The following is a 19,572-nucleotide window of genomic DNA, read 5'->3' as shown; positions in this document are numbered from 1 at the left end:
ATTTCATTTTCACATTTCATTGAATTGAGTACTTGCATTTGTAATGGGAACAATACTTGAAGTTGTTGAAAATTGGAGTCGTTGATGGTTCCGGCAGTGTCAAGTGGAAGTTGGTTGAGCGTTCTCTTTCTCCAGGAACGCATGACTGGTTTGGTGAAGGCCTGGGACTCTGTTGAGGCCACGCCGAGCACCCAGGAGAAGTGAGGAAGTCGGAAGGATGGGTGATTGGAGTCGTTGTTGGTTGGAGTCTTTGTTGATTGGAGTCTTTGTTCCAAAACTCCTGAGATTGTCCTTGGTTCTTTGTGAGAGAGTCTTCTCTCTTTTCCATGAGGCCGGATCTGGTTGGAATCGAGGCCTGCTGGGCCCTGGGGCCCCCGTGGAGGGGGAGGGGGCTCCCCAGTCTCACCAGAACAGTGTTGCGGCTGGATGAAAAAACTAAGAGAGGGAGGTCACATGTGGACTGTCTCTAATAAGGCCTGGAGAAGATCCTCCCCTAAGGGTTGAACTCGACCAATCAGAAAGGGGACATGTCTGAGAGGGAAAGTGGCTCTTAGTTGATTTACGGATCTTTGTCCCATAATATGATTATACCTTCATTAATGCTAAAATAGCTATAACACATCCACACTGCATTCTAGAAGAAGGTGATGTACATCAAAGTGTGAGTCATTAAATGAGGATTATTTAGGTAGGAGGCATTATACAGGTGAGGTTACATTGATCGTTAGTTGGTTGTATACCAGGATACATACCATAATATATACCTAATAGTGCACGAGACAGTAAACCATTTACACTGTTTCTTTCACAGTTTTATGCATGTTCATTTATAGATCAGTTAGTCTATGATTAACGCAGCAAAGTCTGTTTTAAAGAGGGTTTCTGTTTCATAGTCTCTCTCTTGAGTATGTGGCCACATTCCTCGGAGGTCGTAAAATCTCCTTATCATGCCCTGTAACATGACACTGTTTCTTTCACTTGTGTTTGTTCATTTGGGCTGTGTGAGGAGTTTCATAAACCTTTGTATATAATGAATAAATAGTATGTGTCTGATTGGTCCATACCCTACAGTGATGAGCCATGACCCATATTTGCTTAAAAAGACTGAGAAGAACTTTTACACCCAAACATGATACCCTCAACTATTACCAATTCACCTGCTCATTGTGGACTGTTTCAAAAGAGTTGGATAATCTAATTTGGATAATCTTTTCACTTTTATTTGGTCTCTGTCCCAACTTTTTTGGGGTGTGTTGCAGCCATCAAAATCACAATTTGTTCATATCTACAAAATACAATTATGTTGGTCACTGAGAACATTGGAAAACATTTCTTTGTACTTTTGTCAGTTAATAAAATGTTAAATAGAATGAACAAATCACAGATTCTTGATTTTATTGCATTTTACAAAATGTCCCAACTTTTTCTGATTTGGGGTTGTACTTCTTTAGTGCTATAAATTACACCAGGTGAATATAGACACAATTGTGCACTGAATAATGAGCTCATTTGTTCAACATTTATATTCCAATACCAATATAATCTCTAGGAACATTATGATAATATTACAGAAATATTACAGAATATTACACCTTGCTCTTAAATGCATTTATATTTATATGTAATTATATTTGTTCTTGAATATCATTAAATGAATAGCTCATCAAAAAATATGGCCTTTATGTTATTCTAAACCCATTAGACTTTCTTTCATCTGCTGACATACCAAAATATTTTTTTTTTCTTGGCAGCTGAAATAAAATACAATTTTAATATGAGAAGAAAAAATAACAATAAAAAAACTAGGGTAACACTTTAGAAATTCTTCTAACTATAAGTAACTTTGCAGCTACATGTCAACTAACTCTCATTAGAGGATTAATAGACTTTCTCCTGAATATTTGCTAACACTTTATTTTGTTGGTCTCCCAACAGACTTCGCAACTACACCCGAACCCTAACACCTAACCATAACCTAACAGTCTACTGACAGTCTACTACACTCTACTAATACTCTAATGAGAGTTAGTTGACAATAGTTGAAAAGTTACTTATAGTTAGCAGAATGTCTAAAGTAGACTATGGAAATAAAGTGTAACCAAAACTAGTACTGAAATACTATACTGAAATTTTTGAAATAACTAAAACTAAAACTGAAAAAAGTCTATATAGAAATATCAAAACAAATTAATAAGAGTGGCAAAAGCACAACACAAATGTACTCAAACTTAAACATTATATATATATATATATATATATATACACTATAAGAAATGGTTTGGATTCTCACATTTCCTCATCGCTGTTGCAAGTCATTACTGGGCACCACATCATTAGCTGATGGTAAACCCATTTATTACAGCTAAAGAGTGATGGGCAAGCTGGAGGAGAGACAGATCAGGCTTTAGGACGCCCATGGTCGCAGGCTTTTTCCTTCTGCCTATAAACCTCAAGACATCCATTTCTATGTCAAATCTTTGCTGAGCATTTAGGTGACAAAAGATGTAATATATTTGAGGCACACATTGAAACAGCAGAGAAAAGCTTTTTTATATAATCATCTGGAGAATAGAAAGCAAATTCAAATGTTTCTGTGGGAGCTTTTTTTTAAGATATGATGGGGGTAGATTTGGATGTGCTGAGAATAGTTGCCATCCTGTCAGCTAATCTAAGATCTGTTGATTTTACCCTAACAGTAGGCTGAGGCTGGTTCAATACCCTGGTGTTTCTCTCAAGTAAATGCTGAGCAAAAAAAAAAAAGCTTAGTGGGCTTTTTCCCTTAAGGCGTAGGAGTTTTCGTCATGAGTTAAGGTAATCCGAGCAGATGCTGTTCACTTGCCCTTGTGTTCAGACTCCTGTGCCAATTAGCGGACAAAGCAGACTATGTGTGGCATATTTTCAACATGAGATTAATTCATATTTCACAGTGTGCAAAGCAAAGGAAAAGGCTGATCTTAAAATTATGGCAGCCATCAGAAAAGCAGGCAAACCAACAGACGCATGCTAGCTTCATGTACGGGACCGTCACAGCTCATTGTCCTTGAAAATTAATCGGAATGAAATGACAAGCCTGGGGACTGCAATCCGCGGTGCACTGCAACAAGGCTCCTGAGCAGAATATTTATGTAAGCCTGGCTAAGTGGCAACAGATGATATCTATATTCCAACTGGATGGCGGGACTTGAAATGTCTTTGATAAACAAGCCAGGGCAGGCAGCATTATGAAATGTAAATTTAGCAGTTTGGGTTCAGAATTAGGCCTATGAGGGTGTGCGAGGGCGGGGCAGGGGCGGGGGTTTTAAGGGGGAGGAGAGGGGAGTCTCCTTGTCCCACTATATCTAAGCTTACGTGTACTACCAGCTAACTGCTATGGCATATGGTGTGTGATGCCATTACCATGCTCGTTGCGCACAAGCTCATTTTTCAACAACCTAACAGCCTGAAAAGGCAATGCTTACACTACAATGCCATTTTGAACTCACTCTGATGGTCCGATTGGAGCCTGGCAAAAAAAACACATTCATCTCGCTCAGAGACCGTATCAATATTGGTCTAGGATAGCTCATCTGCTAGTGAGAGTACCTAGTCATTGAAACTCACATAGTGACATGCTGTTCTTTATCAAGTCTCAAAAAAGAATGAATCATACAAATCTAGATTTAAGAAAGCTGAATGCATATCCTGTCTATGCCATCCCACAGTGAGGATCTGGATATGTGGGGTGGGCAACTCAAGTCAATGAAAAAAATTATATACATTATATATATATATATATATATATATATATATATATATATATATATTTGTAATTTTGGGATTTGTAATGTTTCAGATGTGTGCTTCATTTAAACTATAGTTCAAGCCCAGCCTCTCTTAAATATCAAAATTGTCTCAGGCACAGAGAAAAGAGAGGGAGAAAGAAAGAGAGAAGGAATGAAAGAAGAAGAGAGAGTGCATATTAAAGAAAAAAAGGGTGAGCAGAGGAGCACCAGGAGGAGGTGGAGGGAGGGAGGGAGAGAGAGAGAGAGAGAGAGAGAGAGAGAGAGAGAGAGAGAGAGAGAGAGAGAGAGAGAGAGAGAGAGAGAGAGAGAGAGAGAGAGAGAGAGAGAGAGAGAGTGAGAGCGAGAGAGAGAGCCTGGGCTGAATTGTGAGTGGCTTACGACACTCAGTGAACAGAAGGTGTTTCTGCATGCACTGCCAGTGCACTAGTCTGCTGCAAGGGATCGAGCATCTCTCGCCTCCCCGTACACGGTGCCTGCCTTCAGCCTCAGCATCTACAGCCTCTGCAGCCCACTGGAAATGAGCTTCCCACAAAGAAGACCTTGCTGAAGATTTGAGTCTTACTAGAAACACCATCATTGATCTTTGGATATCACTATACAAACAATTAAAAGGAAAGGAAAGGAAAAAAGAGAGCTATATGATGCAGATCACACAGCTTTTGCATGTGTATAATTGTGAAGAAATGACCACTGACAGGATGCCAACGAGCTTCACTCAGTGTACATTGTGCAGGTCAGTGATCACTTTAGGTTATGGATGGTGATTTGCGACAACAGATCGGGAGTCTTTGATGAGAAGGAAGGAAGGAGAGGGAGAGTGAGAGTTTGGAGTGGATTATTCCCTCCTTCGTGCGCATTTTTCCCCCGCTCATCTCTCCCACAGATCGGCGCAGCAGTCGATGCAGAGCAACGACGGAGAGAGGACAGCGCTCATGCATGCAGTCCGGGAAACTTGCACTTCCTCCCAGCCTGCTGAATGCCACTTGGATTCGTTCTCTTTTTGGCTCTTTCACACGAGGAGAACTAAGACATTGTAAGTCTGCCAGGATCTGGTGTCCGATGAAAAGGAGGGGGGGCTGAATTTGTACCACACTGGGGTCTTTTTTAGTTTCGCCCATAATTAGTGTCGGCACAAAGGGATCAACTGAATAGAGGTTGTCAGCCTCTGGAAAGGGGTGAGTAGGCATCCTTTCATGTGAGATTGATGCTCGAGGAGTGCATTTTTTTTTACCTCCCTGTCTCTCTTTTCCTTTCTCTGATCTAACATGAGTAAAGTGACTTGTCGTTTATTTGCCGTCGCTCTTCTTGTTTCAATGTGGCAGGATTTCTTGAATCTTTAAGTGACATATCACCAACCATATTCTCTATAAATATATATCAACTGAAAGGGGAGTTACAAATCACAATGACCAAGATCTGAAAGATTCAATGGACTTTTTCTCTACGACACTGCAGGATATTCATGCTAATGGATTTCCTTCTAATTGGTCTGTACCTAAAGTGGCCCCTAAGGAAGCCACCTGGGCTGATTCTGTGCTCCCTGGGCATTGTTCTGAAAATAGTTCCTTTGGTGGGGGGAAGCTGTCCGAGGCCATGCCGATGCGACAACAAGCTGTTGTATTGTGAGGGGCTCAACCTGACTGACATTCCTCAAAATCTGAGCAGCGCCATTGGTTTGTCCCTGCGCGAGAATAACATCTCTGAGCTGCGGGAGGGGAACTTTGTGGGCCTGTCACAGCTTACCTGGCTCTACTTGGATCATAACAATATTGAGATCGTGGAGGAGAGCGCCTTTGAAAGGCTGCGAAGGGTTAAAGAATTGGATCTGAGCACCAATCGGATAGAGAGCCTGCCCAACGGGACCTTTAGACCTCTGCCCAACCTGCGAATATTGGATTTATCCTATAACAAACTTCAGTCCTTAGAGCCAGACCTTTTCCATGGCCTTAGGAAGCTTACCAATTTACATTTGCGCTACAATGCCCTTAAATTCATCCCTGTGCGGATTTTCCAGGATTGCAGGAGCATGCAATTCCTGGATCTGGGTTACAACCAGCTGCAGAGCTTGGCACGTAATTCATTTGCCGGACTCTTCAAGCTCACTGAACTGCATCTGGAGCACAATGAATTGGTGAAAGTCAATCTGGCCCATTTCCCCCGCCTCATATCCCTGCGGACCCTCTACATGCGAAACAATAAGGCCACCATTGTGGTCAGCACCCTTGACTGGACCTGGGACCACTTGGAGAAGATTGACTTCTCCAATAATGAGATTGAGTACATTGAACCACATGTGTTTGAAAGTGTGCCCAACCTTAACATTCTTATGCTGGACTCTAATAAACTGACTTGCATAAATCAGCGGATTTTGGACTCTTGGAATTCCCTGAGCAGCATTTCTCTGTCGGGGAATGACTGGGAATGCAGCAGGAATGTCTGTGCCTTGGCTTCCTGGCTTAGCAACTTCCAGGGACAACGTGACAGCGGCCTGTTGTGCGCCAGCCCGGACATTGCACAGGGTGAGGACATTCTGGACGCTGTCTACGCTTTCCAGTTATGCGAGGACAATGTGGAAGCAACCACACAGTCCTTCACTGCCACCAGAAACCGGGCCAAAGGCTTCATATACGATGGCCCAACGAGAAATCCGTACGACCTGCAGGATGTGGAGGGTGGGGAAGTGGTGACCAACTCCCTAACAGTGACTGCATCCGCTGATGACCTGGAGAGCACCATGCAGATTCACAAGGTGGTGACAGGCACCATGGCCCTCATTTTCTCTTTCCTGATCATGGTCCTCATGCTCTATGTGTCCTGGAAATGTTTCCCAGCAGGCGTTAGGCAGTTGAGGCAGTGCTTCACCAGCCAGCGTCGCAAACAGAAGCAGAAGCAGACCATGCAGCAGATGGCTACTACGTCTGCATCCGAGTACTACGTTGACTACAAACCCAACCATATTGAGGGGGCACTTGTCATCATCAATGAGTACGGCTCTTGCACGTGCCAGCAGCAGACATCTCGAGAGTGTGAGGTGTGATATTCCACCCATGTTGTTTTTAAAAGTCAATGGTTTCAATGAATGGATGGATATGGAACCCACTTAAACTTGGCACCTCATTTCACTGCTCTCAAGAGGAAGCTACATTTCTCGAGGGCAAATGGACTGAAAACAGGGATTTAGTGCTGGTTTCAACAGCCTCAATGCCTTGTGGGAAAATCTGACTGTGAAACCTGTGTACTTGATGCAAAAGATGTGGAATAATTAAGCTGACCTTTCATGGCTTCTATTGTGAAGAATGGATATTTGAGCTTTAATGTGTCTTTCTACTTCAGGATATTATAGGACTCTCTAAAGCTACAGAGGACATCCACAACAACATTTTTACCATGAAAACAAACATGAACAAACAAAATCGGAGGGGAAAACAAAAAAACAAAAAAAAACCCTTAAAGAAATAAAATATTCTATGTAAAATATGTTAACAGCAGAAATGCAAGAGTAGGGATAAAAATGCAAGATGTTATCCTATTTCTTTTGTAATCTATGGAGAAAAAAAGAGGAAAATACAAATGTTTAAATAAATGAATTGCAATTCACAGTACCCATTATTGCAGGTGAGTTGGAGGGTTGCTTTTTTTGTCTGTGATCCCGGGGAAAGATGTTCAGAGAGCTCTGCAGTATTGCAAGATGTAAATAAGCAGGGCTGTTGGGAGCGCTTCACTTCATTTGAAATGTTAAGCCTCAGTCTAAGATTCAGATCTCCTCGTCTCTCCCCGAGATATAATCACTGTGCAAAGCTTGATTGCTATGGCTGTTGCAGTTACCCCCCTTGTACCTATCCCGAATAGATTAAGCAAACTAGCAAAAACAAAACAGGCTGACGTGGTTTGATCAAATCTCACATGATAAAGTCAAACATTTGTGTGCTGTGCAAATAAACAAGACAAGGAGTGTCTAAGACCTTAATTCCTTCACTGATTCCATAGACTTCAGAAACAAGACGTAAAAAGCGCCTCAACCGTGGGGGAAAAATTAGAGTGAGAGGAGGCCTTAAACATTTAAATTTAAATGTACTTAAAATGGGGTGTGATTAATAATCCATGAGGTTTCTTCTTTTGTTCTCCCCAAAAAGTTTTGCTGATTCAAGATGTATATTTCATTGTGGATTTCTGTTAAAATATGACATTATTTTAAAAGGCACCCTGTGGTCACCCGTTGTTTTTGTGTGAGTGATCATCCTGATGGATTGTCAGATTATGTGCATCCCGCATCAGTTGCTGTTGAGCTGGTAAAAATACAGGGCCTTTGAGAGAAGGTACAGGCTGCTCCCTAGTGTTCACACCAGCAGCAGAGGAAGACAAGATATAGTAGCAACAAGCCCTTGAATTTCTCTTGCCCAGGCATTGTGTGTGTTCGTGTATACACCTGTTGCTTGTCTATATGCATTCTCTAAGCTCAGCTCAGGATTACTGCCACAGCGTAAAGTATCTGGACTAAACAACAAAAGCAGGCTGGTTATACATAAGGAAGATCTCAATTTGCATTGACTGTATTGTCACCTCACTCACTTGGCTGTAATAATAATATATCTCTTTAGTAAGCATATGGGACATGCCACTGTGGAGATGGTGTGTGTGTGTGTGTGTGTGTGTGTGTGTGTGTGTGTGTGTGTGTGTGTGTGTGTGTGTGTGTGTGTGTGTGTGTGTGTGTGTGTGTGTGTGTGTGTGTGTGTGTGTGTAAGGTACAACATTTATGTTTGTGTGAATGTGTGAGTAAGAGTGTATGTGTATGCATTTCATTTGACTATTTAAGTGTGCGTGTGTGTGTGTGTGTGTGTGTGTGTGTGTGTGTGTGTGTGTGTGGTTGTGTGTGTGTGTGTGTGTGTGTGTGTGTGTGTGTGTGTGTGTGTGTGTGTGTGTGTGTGTGTGTGTGTGTGTGTGTGTGGTTGTGTGTGTGTGTGTGTGTGTGTGTGTGTGTGTGTGTGTGTGTGTGTGTGTGTGTGTGTGTGTGTGTGTGTGTGTGTGTGTGTGTGTGTGTCCTGAAAAGTAAGAATTGAGTTTGTTCTGGCCAGCTGCATGTGTGAAGTTATAAGAATGTATCATGTATGACTGGGATATGCCTTAAAGGGAAAATGTAAGGCTGATAAAATATTTTTACAATCAAACCAAACAGTTTTATTATGGATTCCAAAGTCCCGCCCCATTTGAGTCCTTTAATACTTGATATAAAACTGTTCTATTTTCAGCACTGTATTTGATGCGTATATGAAGCTAAGCCAAGCTAAACCAATAAAATGTATTCCTACTGTTGTAAATGATAAGCATTGTGACACGCTTTGCCTTTTCCTGATTAATCTATTCATGCTGTTTTGTTTTATTTTTTTATTTGTTTTGCTGTTAATGTTTGTTTTCTGTCAATGAAGATGTTTTGAAGACAATGATGCATTATTCAAAACTTCTGATCTGACACTCTTTGGATTACAAACTTTCTGCCACCCTTTTAAATTTCCTTGCGTTGAATGATATTGTTTGTGACATATTTTGAAGCAAACCCCTAAATATGTACACTCCAACATGTGGTTGGCTTTTTAATGAATCCTCTGGAAAGTATTTAAAAAAAAAACTCTATTTGACTGGCAGATTCCTAGCATCAAAACAACGATGAAATGACAGCATTGTTCCCTTTATGGCCAGAAAAAAAGGAAAGAAAATAAATTGTAGCTATTCACAAACCCTCTTTCTCAAAACAGGTGGTTGGATTGAGGGAAACAAAAACATGTCATTCACTAACAATAGCTGTTAACCATACCAGCGGCAAGGTAACGGGAAACAATGGAGACATAGAATGAGTTGTTTGATTTCATACACCCTTCTCTTCTCTATAGCACTCAACGAATTTAAGTCCTGTTCCAATCAAAGCGCTTCTGTGGCCTATTTTTAGCCCTTCTAGCTTTGTATCAATATTGTATGTTTGTCATTTCATCTTGGCACTGCTGGGAGTTTTTTTGAAGTCCCTCTTCCCCTAATTATTATTATTTTCTATTTTTCTTCACAAGTAGCAAATACATAATTCAAGTGGCGGGAGGTTTTGTTTAATCTATATCTCTCTCCTCCTCCTTATGCTGCTTACAAACCCTTGGCCAACTGCTCTGACAATTAACTCTAATAATTATTACCGTTATTGATGAGCCTTGAGGCAGATCGATATGGATAAGTTTTATGCAATTACAGACTTTCTTGCCTGTTACTTTTTCAGAAAAACAAACCAAAAAATAATAATAATTTGCGTTGGTGTTGTTGACAGAGAGAAAAATAGGGGTGGTGTGGGTGTATGGTTTATTTATACAACAATTTTGTATTGATATTGTGGCTAATTAGTGTGGGGAGCACTTGGCTATGTGCCCCGACACAGACACACACACACACAGAGAGAGAGAGAGAGAGAGAGAGAGAGAGAGAGAGAGAGAGAGAGAGAGAGAGAGAGAGAGAGAGGGGAGAGAGAGAGAGAGAGAGAGATAGAGAGAGAGAGAGAGAGAGAGAAATGGTTGATCACTAAGACATGGGTTCAAGCAGTGAGAAAAGGCATGAGCCCTCTGATCAGTGGGAAGGCAGTTGTGCAAATGAAGGGGGGCAAGACATTAGCTTTTGACCTTTTTAGCCTGAGCGACCGTGTGTGTGTGTGTGTGTGTGTGTGTGTGTGTGTGTGTGTGTGTGTGTGTGTGTGTGTGTGTGTGTGTGTGTGTGTGTGTGTGTGTGTGTGTGTGTGTGTGTGTGTGTGTGTTCTACATGCATATAGCAACTGCTTATGAAACTCTCCAATGATTACTAAGGGTTGTAGTGTTTAAATGTTGTACATAACTGAGCTGAGGAGGGTCAATACTGGTAAACAAAGCAAAATGCTGAGATGCTACAAATACCTAGAGAACAAAAACAAATTCTCAAACTATGCAAATCATGTGGGTAAATAATATCTAAACGGTCTCACAGACTTATAGGCACCATGTGTAATTTTCGTCAATTGAAGTCGCTTATTCAAAACAAATGCGCATGATGACGTTGTGAATGACCGTGGAATCATGGGAGTTGTAGTCTTCACCTTTACAGCCTATGTTACAGTTACATTTGATCACTTAAATGGACATTATTTTATTTCATTCTAATGAAATAGCCACGAGTGCTGAATTACTAGCCATACAGGTCATTTTATTGGACGAATTGGTGTTTCCATGGTTTCTACGGAAGTAAAACCGTAAATCGAGGGTAAAGCAGATATGATGTCATTGACAGGCGACGCAAAGCAACGGGCCGTTACACTGGTTAAAATAGCTGATTTATCTGTTGGGAACATTTGGGATAATGTAAGTACACAAGTCAACAAAATATATAACATTGTTCTAGTGGTATTTGGATATTTTAATCCAAAAATCTTACATATTGTGCCTTTAAGTGTGTACATAAAATCAAACTGTTTGACTGACATTACAAGATTGTATCCAATATGAAAGAAAAGGTCACAAACTATGCTCAGAACAGTGTTATTTTAGTATCATTGAGATACTATTATAGTTGTTGTTAATATTTTTGAATTAGTTTTCATTTTTCTATTTTCATTAATTTTGTTGTGTGTCTGTCATTATTTTATATTATTGTCTATAGCTTTTCATTTGTATTGCAGTTTTAGATATATATATCTATATATATTCTAAATATAAAATATATATATATATACTAAATATATATATACTTTATATACTAAATATATATATATATATATATTCATTCAAGTAACAAAAATACTCTCCAAATTGAAAAGCAGATATTTTAAGATGAACTGTTATACATTTAATAGTGTAAAACCGTTCCCTTACGAAGGGAACTCAACGATGCGTCCATCGACGCCATGGGAACGCCCCCAGCGTGACTGCGTCTGAAGCATCTATGTCAACTAGTCCAATGGAAAGAATGAGCGTCACGGGCGGGTGACGTCATGACCAGGATATGATAAAAGCACATCCGGTGCAAACCGGCATTAGCTTCTGTTGCCTCAGCAAGCGATCTGTGTCAAACTGTCTGTTATATTTACTGTTGTCTGTCTGATATATATATATTTATGGAAACTAAACAATTGCACAACTCTGTGTTCTCCCTGCTCGCGCTATTTAACGAGTAGGGACACACACGAGCTTTGTGTGATGTGTTTGGGAGTAGAGCATGCGGTATCAGCCTCCGAGGGGGCTGATTGCCAACATTGTGAGAAGCTTTCGCTTCGCATGCTCCGCTCCCGCCTGTCACTTTTCGAGGAAAGTGGCCGGGCTCGCAATTCTCAGGGTGACAGGTCCCGCGTCTGCCGAGGCAGCGCGGAGAATGCATTCCTGTGGATCGCGAATAGGATCTCTTTACGGGGTTGGAGACGGGTCCGCGGATCTTATCTCCTCCCTTTCCACGAGGGATCCAGTGCTCTCTCGCCGGTCTCGGAAGCCCGCGCTGCGGTCTCTTCCGCCCGGGGAGAGAGAGAAATCAATGCTTCAGTGCTCTACCTCCGAGGAGGTAGATGTGCTGGGCATTGAAAGTGACACAATCATGGGGGAAGTGAATTTGCCATCTCTTTCCCCAGCGTATGAGAAATATATATAGCCTATATATATATATATGATAGTTTATATATTATATATAAAATAAAGTGAATATATATAAAAAATATATATAAAAAATAATAAGCTGGTGGAAGTGTTTACTAAGGCTGTAGATAAATTAAATATTTATGGCCAGCAGAAATAAGGGGGCACTCGTCCTAAAAATAAAATAAATTAAACGAGTTTCCTTCCCTCTATTTTTCCACCTCCATCACGGGGCCTTCCATTTTTCCCGATCTGCACAGCGAGCTGTCTAGATCATGGAAAAAGCCTTACTCCTCTTGTCTTTTAGCCCCCACATTCATGTATATTCAGATATTTGGGGGTTAAGAGGGTATGGCTATACCCCGGGTAGAACAGACGCTTGCGAGCTATCTGTCTCCCGGTTCAGTATCGTACCTGAAGGCGTCGGCTTCTCTCACTAAACCATTAAAGAAAACTATTTTTTAATCTAGTGGGAAAAGCATATATGGCAGTGGGTCTAGCATGGGCCTGCTTGCACACCATAGCAGTGCTACAAGCATATCAGGCTGACCTGCTGCGGTATTTGGACAGAAGTGAGGGAGTTTGGCCCGATGGGGTTTGAGAACTCCGTCGGGCCACAGATTTATCTCTCAGGGATGGCAGCCCTTGTGGTCACTGAGAGACACCTCTGGCTCAATTTGATGGGAATCATAGAGAAAGATACAAGATAATCTCTCCCTCGCTATGTCCAACCCCCTGGGGCTGCTGGGCGTGAGCAGCTCCAGCCGTCTAGTTTCTCATACACAACACAGCAGCCAAAGCCTTCAAAGCAGAAGCCGGATCCGAGGACCGTTCTTCACGCTGAGAAGGCTGCGGCTCAAAACAAAAAAAGGTCCTGATGTTCACGCATCAGGCCTGTGAGGACAGCCCCGACCGAAGTGGAGCGGTGTACACCTCATTTTACGGTGCCCGTTCCATTTCGGGGTCCTCACGAGACCCTTCTGCCAACCCTGCCACCCTCGGTGCTTCAGGGCGCAGCGGTCTCCAGCGAGTCGCTGATGCTATGCTGCGGCACAGCATCGGTTTCGCGCCCTCTGAGGGGGGCCTTAGAGCGGCCAGTTCAGGTAGTTCCTGCCATTATGTTTCAGGCTCCGGAATTGGCTGTCTCGATAACACCAGAGACCAGCCTCGAGAGGCTGGTTCCCTTAGTAAATTTTCTGGCAGCGTGGAAGCTTCTGCCGAATATTTCTCATTGGGTCCTGCAGATTGTAGAGAAAGGATACAGAATCCAGTTTGGTTCTCGTCCTCCTCGTTACAACGGGGTGCTGCCCACAGTGGTGCATCCCGAGCAGGCTCTGGTAATGGAGCAAGAGGTAAAGGCCCTGTTAGCAAAGGAAGCTATAGAGCAGGTGTACTCACCCGACATTGCGTCGGGTCTTTACAGTCGTTATCTCATTGTTCCAAAAAAGGATGGAGAGCTGCGTCACATACTAGATCTTCGTCTGTTGGAGTGTTTGGTGCTGGAACTCAATTCCAAAATGCTGACACTCAAACAGATCGTGACTCAAATCAGATCCGAGGACTGGTTTTTCACGATAGATCTAAAAGACGCATACTTCCATATCTCCATCCTCCCTCAGCACAGGAGGTTCCTGAGGTTTTCTTTGGGGCAAAGAACACCAGTATCAGGCACTTCCTTTCGGTCTAGCTCTATCACCCCGCACATTCACGAAGCGTGTAGACGCAGCTCTGGCCCCGCCAGGCTGCAGTGTATATGCATTCTGAATTGCATAGATGACTGGCTGATTCTAGCGGAATCAGAACAGTTAGCGGTTCGGCACCGAGGTGTCGTTCTCGCTCCTATGCAGATGTTGGGGTTGAGGCTCAATGCCAAGAAGAGTGTGCTTTCTCCAGTACAGAGAACCACTTTCCTTGGTGTGGTATGGGATTCAGTGACGATGCGGGCCACTCTGTCGCCCGTTCGTGTAGCTGCTATCCTAACAGCCACAAAAGAGCTGAGGCTAGGCCAGTCACGCACTGTAAAACAGTTAGAGAGACTGTTGGGTCTTGTGACAGCAGCGTCCAACGGGATAACTTTTGGCCTGCTGTACATGAGACCTTTACAGTGGTGGCTCAGGACCAGAGGGTTCTCCCCGAGGGGAAACCCACTTCGTATGATCAAGATCACGCGGCGGTGTCTCCGCACCTTGGTTATATGGAGGAAACACTGGTTCTTAACCCAGGGTCCGGTGTTGGGAGCTCTTTGCCATCGAGTTGTGATCTCGACAGATGCTTCCCTCACCGGCTGGGGAGCGGTATTGGAAGGCCGCTCAGCTCAGGGCTTGTGGAGGAGTCATCATCTCTCTTGGCACATGAATTGCCTAGAGATGATGGTCGTCTTCAATGCGTTGAGACATCTCCTCCCAGACCTGAGGGGCCATCATGTGTTGTTCTGGAACAGTGACTGTTAGGCCTCAGGGCAGCAGCGTCCAATGTGATACCCTTTGACCTGCTGTACGTGAGACCTTTACAGAGGTGGCTCAGGACCAGAGGGTTCTCCCTGAGGGGAAACCCACTCCTTACGATCAAGATCACGCGGCAGTATCCCCGCGCCTTGGTTATATGGAGGAAACTCTGGTTCTTGACCCACAGACAACACGTTGGTGGCCTCTTATTTTGGTCCCTCAAGAGATTACGCTGTCTGAGGGCAGTGTATATTCCAGGGGGGGCCAGAATATTGGAGCAGACACCCTGTCGAGGCAGGGGCTGAGGCCAGGGGACTCCACCCCGAGGCGGTGGAGCAAATATGGGAGTTTTACGGCCAGGCAGAAGTGGATTTGTTCTCGTCTCAGCATACGACGCACTGTCCACTCTGGTTATCCCTCACTCAACCAGTCCCCTCGGGGCTGGATGCTATGGTGCAGACGTGGCCGAGGCTACGTCTGTACGCATTTCCCTCCGTTGCTCTGCTCCCAGGAGTTCTGGAGTGAATCCGCCAGGATGGAATAAGCCTATTTAGTAGCACCACCCTGGCCGAGCTGAATTTGGTTTGCGGACCTAATTTTTCTCCTCGACGGACCTCCCTTGGAGGTCCCGATCAGGAGAGACCTTCTGTCTCAGGCAGGGGATGCAATATTGCACCCCCGGCAGGGGATTTGGGAACTGTGGGTTTGGCCTCTGAGGGGGCCCAACTCATAGAGAGTGGTCTCTCAACCGAGGTTGTTTAGACCATTCTAAGCTCCAGAGCTCCCGCTACGAGGAAACTATATTCACTATTTCGAGAGTTTTTCACTTCTTGGTGTTACCAGCGTCAGTGGGATCCGGTTAACTGTTCAGTAAACACAGTATTCGAGTTTCTGCAAGAACGCTTTGTATCAGGTCTATGTCCTTCCACGCTTAAGGTATAATATGTGTGGCGGCCATTGCGGCTTTCCACGCCCTGGTGGGTAGTACATTTTTGGGTCGAGACCCCCTGATCACTCGTTTCCTTCGTGGCACTTTGAGGCTGAGGCATGCAACTTGCACTAAGGTGCTGGCTTGGGACCTTGCAATAGTTCTAGAAGGCCTATCTGGGGCTCCCTTCGAGCCCTTAGATTTGGTCTCAGAGAAGTTCCTTTCTTTTAAGACTATTTTCTGCTAGCTATTTCGTCCCTATAAGAGTCAGACCTTCAGGCCCTTTCGGTCCCCACCTGCCTTGAGTGCACCGGGATGGCCAAGGCAATCTTACCCGAAACATGGATATGTTCCAAAGGTGCCTACCATTATTCCAAGGCCTATTGTGCTGCAGGTTTCTGTCCTCCCCCATTTTTCGGACCAGGAAAAGCTGAACCTCTTGTGCCAGTGCGAGCACTGGACACTTATGTTCATCGGACTTCTCTGTCGAGAAAATCCAACCTATTGAGCATATAGATAGTCGAGACTATTCTTCTTGCTTGTGAGTCTTCTGGCCAACCATTTGGTGGTCAGGGCTCATTCCACTAGGAGTATGGCTTCTAAGCGTATTATCTGGAGTTCTCTCCAAGACGTTTGTGATGCGGCGGGCTGGTCCTCACCGCTCACATTCATGAGGTTTTACAGCTTGGACCTGGATGCTGCCCCAGGTTCTCAGGTGCTTAGTGCTTAGTTACAACAGACTGACACTCAGGTACTTGGAATTCTGGCGCTTTGGGTATTCTCGTTCCCATGGCGTCGATGGACGCATCGTTGAGTTCCCTTCGTAAGGGAACGTCTCAGGTTACTATTGTAACCATAGTTCCCTGAGAACAGGGAACGAGACGATGCGTCACCCTGCCATACTTCCTGCATCCCTGTGATCGGCTTGCTTCGGCAATTTTCGAAGCTAATGCCGGTTTGCACCGGATGTGCTTTTATCATATCCTGGTCATGACGTCACCCGCCCGTGACGCTCATTCTTTCCATTGGACTAGTTGACATAGATGCTTCAGACGCAGTCACGCTGGGGGCGTTCCCATGGCGTCGATGGACGCATCGTCTCGTTCCCTGTTCTCAGGGAACTATGGTTACAATAGTAACCTGAGACGTTTCATTTCTGTCCATTTTCATTTATCCTACAGAACATCTGAGAGAAAATGTATACTTAAATAAAACAGCAGAGACATTGTCTAAAAAAATGCAACATATTTTCCTTTCAATCCTGTGTATTGGCATCTAATCTTCAAAAACCTAATAAACCAGACCACGTTTTCCAAGATTGCATTTCATAAGAAGTAAGGAATGGCTTGCGTAAATTCATAGAAGGTCGTGATATGGGAAAACTAGATTAAGTGTCACAGTATCGGCATACATAAAAATCCAGATATTTCATCAGAGCCTCTTGATAGAGCACCAGATGCTTAACAAATTAATTAACCTTGCTTGCTGTCTCTCAGTGTTGATTGAATGTCCCTGTGTGTCATTCCCTGCCTCTGGTCTCGCATAATAAAACTCCCACACATAAACAGAAATCCTGCCAAAACGCATAGGACTGACCGAGACTCTAGAAGAGGACATTAACAATCTACACAAGAATTCACTGTTGGCTCCGTCGCTGACTCATAAATGTATTAAAGTCGATATCATCCTTATTATTTGCAGTATAAAGTTGCAGTAAATAACTTGCTTTTATTGGAATATGAGTAAACTAAGCAGGACGGCTTTATCAAACTCCAACTCATCATTATAATTACCAACATCATCATCATCATCATTCTTATATGTGCATCTGCATCACTGGCGTCACATTAACTGTCGCCGCAGGGGCATTGTGCCATTTTCAAAATGTAAGCGAATTCATCAAAATAACTATATATAATGAATGTATACAGTTTCAGATAAGACTAATTTGAATGGCTTAGCTTGTAATGCTCATTTAAACAGATATAAACACCCCCGTCTTTATTTACAGATGCAGAGACATTGAAGTGAGTGGGAAGAGGACATATACATATATGAAACGACACATGATGGCAAAAAAAGGCTGATACGGTTGCAGTTTAAGTCATATCTAATGTAAACTGCCAGGGCATTACAATAATGAATAATATGCCTTTTAGGTCAGATAATAGGCTATATGGCTGAATGGTAATGCTCAAGGCTAATGTTCAGCAACATCTGCTCTCACATTTGTGGTGCTGCACAGTCATAGGGTGGAAACAATGCCGATTGTTATTTTCTGCAAGTTAGCGGAATATCTCATGGGTCGCACCCAGCACACAGAACGCTGTTCTCCATTTATGCAGATTTGTGAAAAATATCTGAAATATGAGAAAATGTGGTACTTATTTGCTGACCCTGACAGTGATATTTCACAGTAACCCTTGAGAGACAGTGTTACCTGAGAGCACTTTTGATGGTTACCATGCGAGAGAGAGAGAGAGAGAGAGAGAGAGAGAGAGAGAGAGAGAGAGAGAGAGAGAGAGAGAGAGAGAGAGAGAGAGAGCATAGCACTGTAGAGATCAGTGCATATTAATGCTTTGCTGTCTGTATCTAAAGCTAGAGAGATATGTGGTACAATAAGGATGATCGATAACCTTCTTCCCTCTGAGTCTCTGTCTCTATTTATCTTTCCTTCAGTATTTGTGTCTAAGCTATATAAACACACGGTGCACATATATATTACTGACATAATGTAAACACCAAACACATTAAAGTAAATTCCAAGGTGAAGCTGTTTCGATCATGTACAACCTTATTGTTCCTTTAAAAACAAACTGTTGAGTGCTGCAGTGATGAAGTATTTTTGTACACAAAACCAAGTCAGCATCGCTTCCTTGTTGTCTCAACAAAAACCCAATAGAATTTTCTATTGGCTTTTGGATTATTGTAGAAAATAACCTGTGACCAACAAAAGTTTATGATTCTTACATGTTTTGTTCATCATGAAAATCGTTACAAATGAACACAGCTTTTATGGATTTTTAAGCCTAAATTCAACTGCCAAAAGTAACAAGATAAATTTAGGCAATAAACGAACATGATTAATGTGTGTAGACATTATTTCAGGCATCTAGTAAAAAAAACAAAAACAAAAAAAAAACATTGACTTCAGGACGATGCAACTGGGAGTGTTAAAATAACTTGCATAGGTTTTGGCCTACAAAAATGCATCATCCCTGCAGCTCTATTTTGCATTTTATACAATTATGGGATGGATGGAATGTGCGGTTACCAAGCAACTAGTAGTTTGATTTGCAATATTCAGAGGATAAGTTTCAGTTAGATTCTTACATTTTTACATAACAGTCTCTTACTTACAAGGAACAAATCTGCCTAAAGGACCCATAAGCTCTGCAATGACTTTTTTCCCACCAATATTTTGTATTTTAGGTTAAATATTTTAAAATCTTCTCATAAAATACTGGTCAGTGGACATGGCTTTAAAACATTTGCAAACTTTAAACACATTTGTTCCTATATACAGTAGAAATTAAAACTGGCATTATACTCTAATGTTTAATGTGGGTTTCAAGCGACGGCCTGCCATTAAAGAAATAGTTGACTTCAAAATTAAAATTCTGTCATCATTTACTCACTCTCAAGTCTTTTCAAAGCTGCATGAATTTCTTTCTTCTGCTGAACACAAAGGTAGATATTTTGAAGAATGTCGGTAACCAGTTGATGTACCCCACTGACTTCCATAGTAGAGAAAAAAATACTATGGAAGTCAACATAAATATCTTCTTTTGTGTTCAGCA

The 19,572-nt window shown here is 42.7% G+C and overlaps 2 protein-coding genes across 3 annotated transcripts in view; one reads left to right on the top strand and one right to left on the bottom strand.

The window, feature by feature from the left end:
* Nucleotides 1-19,572, bottom strand: part of ctnna2 (catenin (cadherin-associated protein), alpha 2) — a 583,061-nt gene that overhangs the window by 149,070 nt on the left and 414,419 nt on the right. The gene's annotated exons all lie outside the window — the stretch shown is intronic.
* On the top strand, nt 4,014-7,741 carry lrrtm1 (leucine rich repeat transmembrane neuronal 1). Its single transcript, XM_077246417.1, has one exon. The coding sequence runs from the start codon at nt 5,245-5,247 to the stop codon at nt 6,817-6,819; it is 1,575 nt and encodes a 524-aa protein (XP_077102532.1). The 5' UTR covers nt 4,014-5,244; the 3' UTR covers nt 6,820-7,741.

Source organism: Siphateles boraxobius, unplaced genomic scaffold, assembly GCF_051911475.1.
Source record: "Siphateles boraxobius isolate OS27281-9 unplaced genomic scaffold, OSU_SipBor_1 29, whole genome shotgun sequence".
Taxonomy (NCBI): Eukaryota; Metazoa; Chordata; class Actinopteri; order Cypriniformes; family Leuciscidae; genus Siphateles; species Siphateles boraxobius.
This window is presented reverse-complemented; position numbering and strand designations above follow the sequence as displayed.